We start from the raw sequence: 1,809 nt of genomic DNA, 5'->3' as shown, positions 1-1,809 counted from the left end.
AATGCTTCTTACAGCTGTAGTCAATAACGTTGTGGCCAATTTACTCCATTTATTTTCCAAATCTGTAGCATGTGTGGTTCTTTCATTCGGGATTGGGTATCGCCAAGGGAGCCCCTCCCCCAATAAGAGATGGAACCTGTAAAGGTAGGGCTTTGTTATTTGTACACAGTGAAATGTTAACAGATGAAAAATTGCATATGGATGTTTTGTGGCTCTTGAATCTTCTAAGAGTTGCATATGTAGTTTATAATTTTGACCACTCCTGGAGTATAACACATTAATTTATTCCTACACTGGCTTTTTGTTTGTGTGCTAACTCAAATAAATTGTTGGCCTATTGATTTAATATTTATTTATAACCAGGATTTTTGGTTCAAGTAAAACATAATTTTATGAAATAAAAAACAAAATCAGTGCCACAGCTGGTACTACTGGCTTTGCCGTTCTTTATATAATATGAATATAGTGTCTTTACCTCTCCCAGATCCCTCGTACTTTGTGTGTATGTGATGCTTGATATTATTGTGTGCATCCATCATGTCTGTATGATAATGTATATGTATGCAGTGGGTACAGAGTAAATCCCTCTGATCTGTGCCCATCACCATGAGTGACTATGGCTGCCCAATGGTATGCCTATAATCTGGGCAAGATGTACTCATAGCATAAAACTTCCAAGGAATTATTGTGGGTGTTATGTTCATCGTCATCTCTTTTATCTTCAGGAATGGTTCTCCTCACTTCTTCTCCTTCTTAATGTATTTATGATGGTATTCTTCATAATGGATTCAGAGCATGAAATACCTCAGGCAGACCTTGGACAACTAGATGATCTCTCCTTCAATTTTACTGAATTTAAAATTGCTTATGCTCCAGGAACAAAGACAACAAGAGCGATAATGGAGAAAGTAGAAAATATCTCTGTCATTAAAGGTATATGTCATGCATGCAGGTATATAATGTCTGGTATATTATTGTTTTTGCAAGGCTTCATCTGAGTTGGTGCTGATTTTGGCTGAATTCTAGCGACTGTTTCTACAGCATGCTTTAGGCTTGGGATATTGGACAAAACAAGGAGAATGTTTCTATGTGTGCCTGAGGAAGGGCTGGGGCTCATTGGCAGGACATCTGCTTTGCATGCATTTGTCTCAAGTTCAATTTAATTTAAAGGTAGTTGGTGACGTGGAACACACCCTGAAACCCTATAGAGCTGGTGCCCATCACAGCAGACAATACGGATCTTGTTAAACCAAGGGTGTTATTCAGCTTCATGTGTACACCTTTTTGGTAACAATAACATATGTCTGCCCGCCTTTCTCTCAGCATTCCTTGCCTTCAGAGTAAAGGTGAAAGGATTTTGATATCAAAAGGCCATTTTCAAGCAGGATTGAAACTGGAAACTTGGCACCTCTCTTTGCCTATTCAAGGCACACATGCCACTTAGAGTGCTTCTCAGAATTGGTGTGAATATGTGAAAAACAGACAGTTTGAAAGAGACATGTCAGGTAGCCATGCTGGTCCAAAGAAAAACCTCCAAAATAAAAGCCATGTCATAATTTGAAGCATGGACGGCTTCAAAAGGGAATTAGATAAGCGTATGGAGCAGAGGTCCATCAGTGGCTATTAGCCACAAGGTATAGATAGGGGCTCTGGGGCAAGTGATGCTCTGTCTTCTTGGTGCTTGGGGGGGGGTCAACAGTGGGAGGGCTTCTAATGTCCTGGCCCCACTGGTGGACCTCCTGATGGCACTTGTATTTCTGGCCACTGTGTGACACAGAGTGTTGGACTGGATGGGCCTTTGGCCTGATC

General features: G+C 40.7%; 1 protein-coding gene across 1 annotated transcript in view; it reads left to right on the top strand.

Annotated features, from left to right (window-relative positions):
- Positions 1 to 606: 606 nt before the first annotated feature.
- LOC107117846 (ATP-binding cassette sub-family A member 8-B-like) overlaps positions 607 to 1,809 on the top strand; it is a gene marked incomplete at its 3' end in the record, with an annotated part of 13,064 nt that continues 11,861 nt past the window's right edge. The window contains exons 1-2 of the mRNA XM_015420010.1: positions 607 to 630; positions 726 to 933. Coding sequence (XP_015275496.1) covers positions 607 to 630; positions 726 to 933 — 232 coding nt within the window. The remainder of the gene's footprint in view (positions 631 to 725; positions 934 to 1,809) is intronic.

The sequence above is a fragment of the Gekko japonicus genome, unplaced genomic scaffold (assembly GCF_001447785.1).
Source record: "Gekko japonicus isolate JY-2015 unplaced genomic scaffold, Gekko_japonicus_V1.1 scaffold5797, whole genome shotgun sequence".
In the NCBI taxonomy this organism is placed as follows: Eukaryota; Metazoa; Chordata; class Lepidosauria; order Squamata; family Gekkonidae; genus Gekko; species Gekko japonicus.
This window is presented reverse-complemented; position numbering and strand designations above follow the sequence as displayed.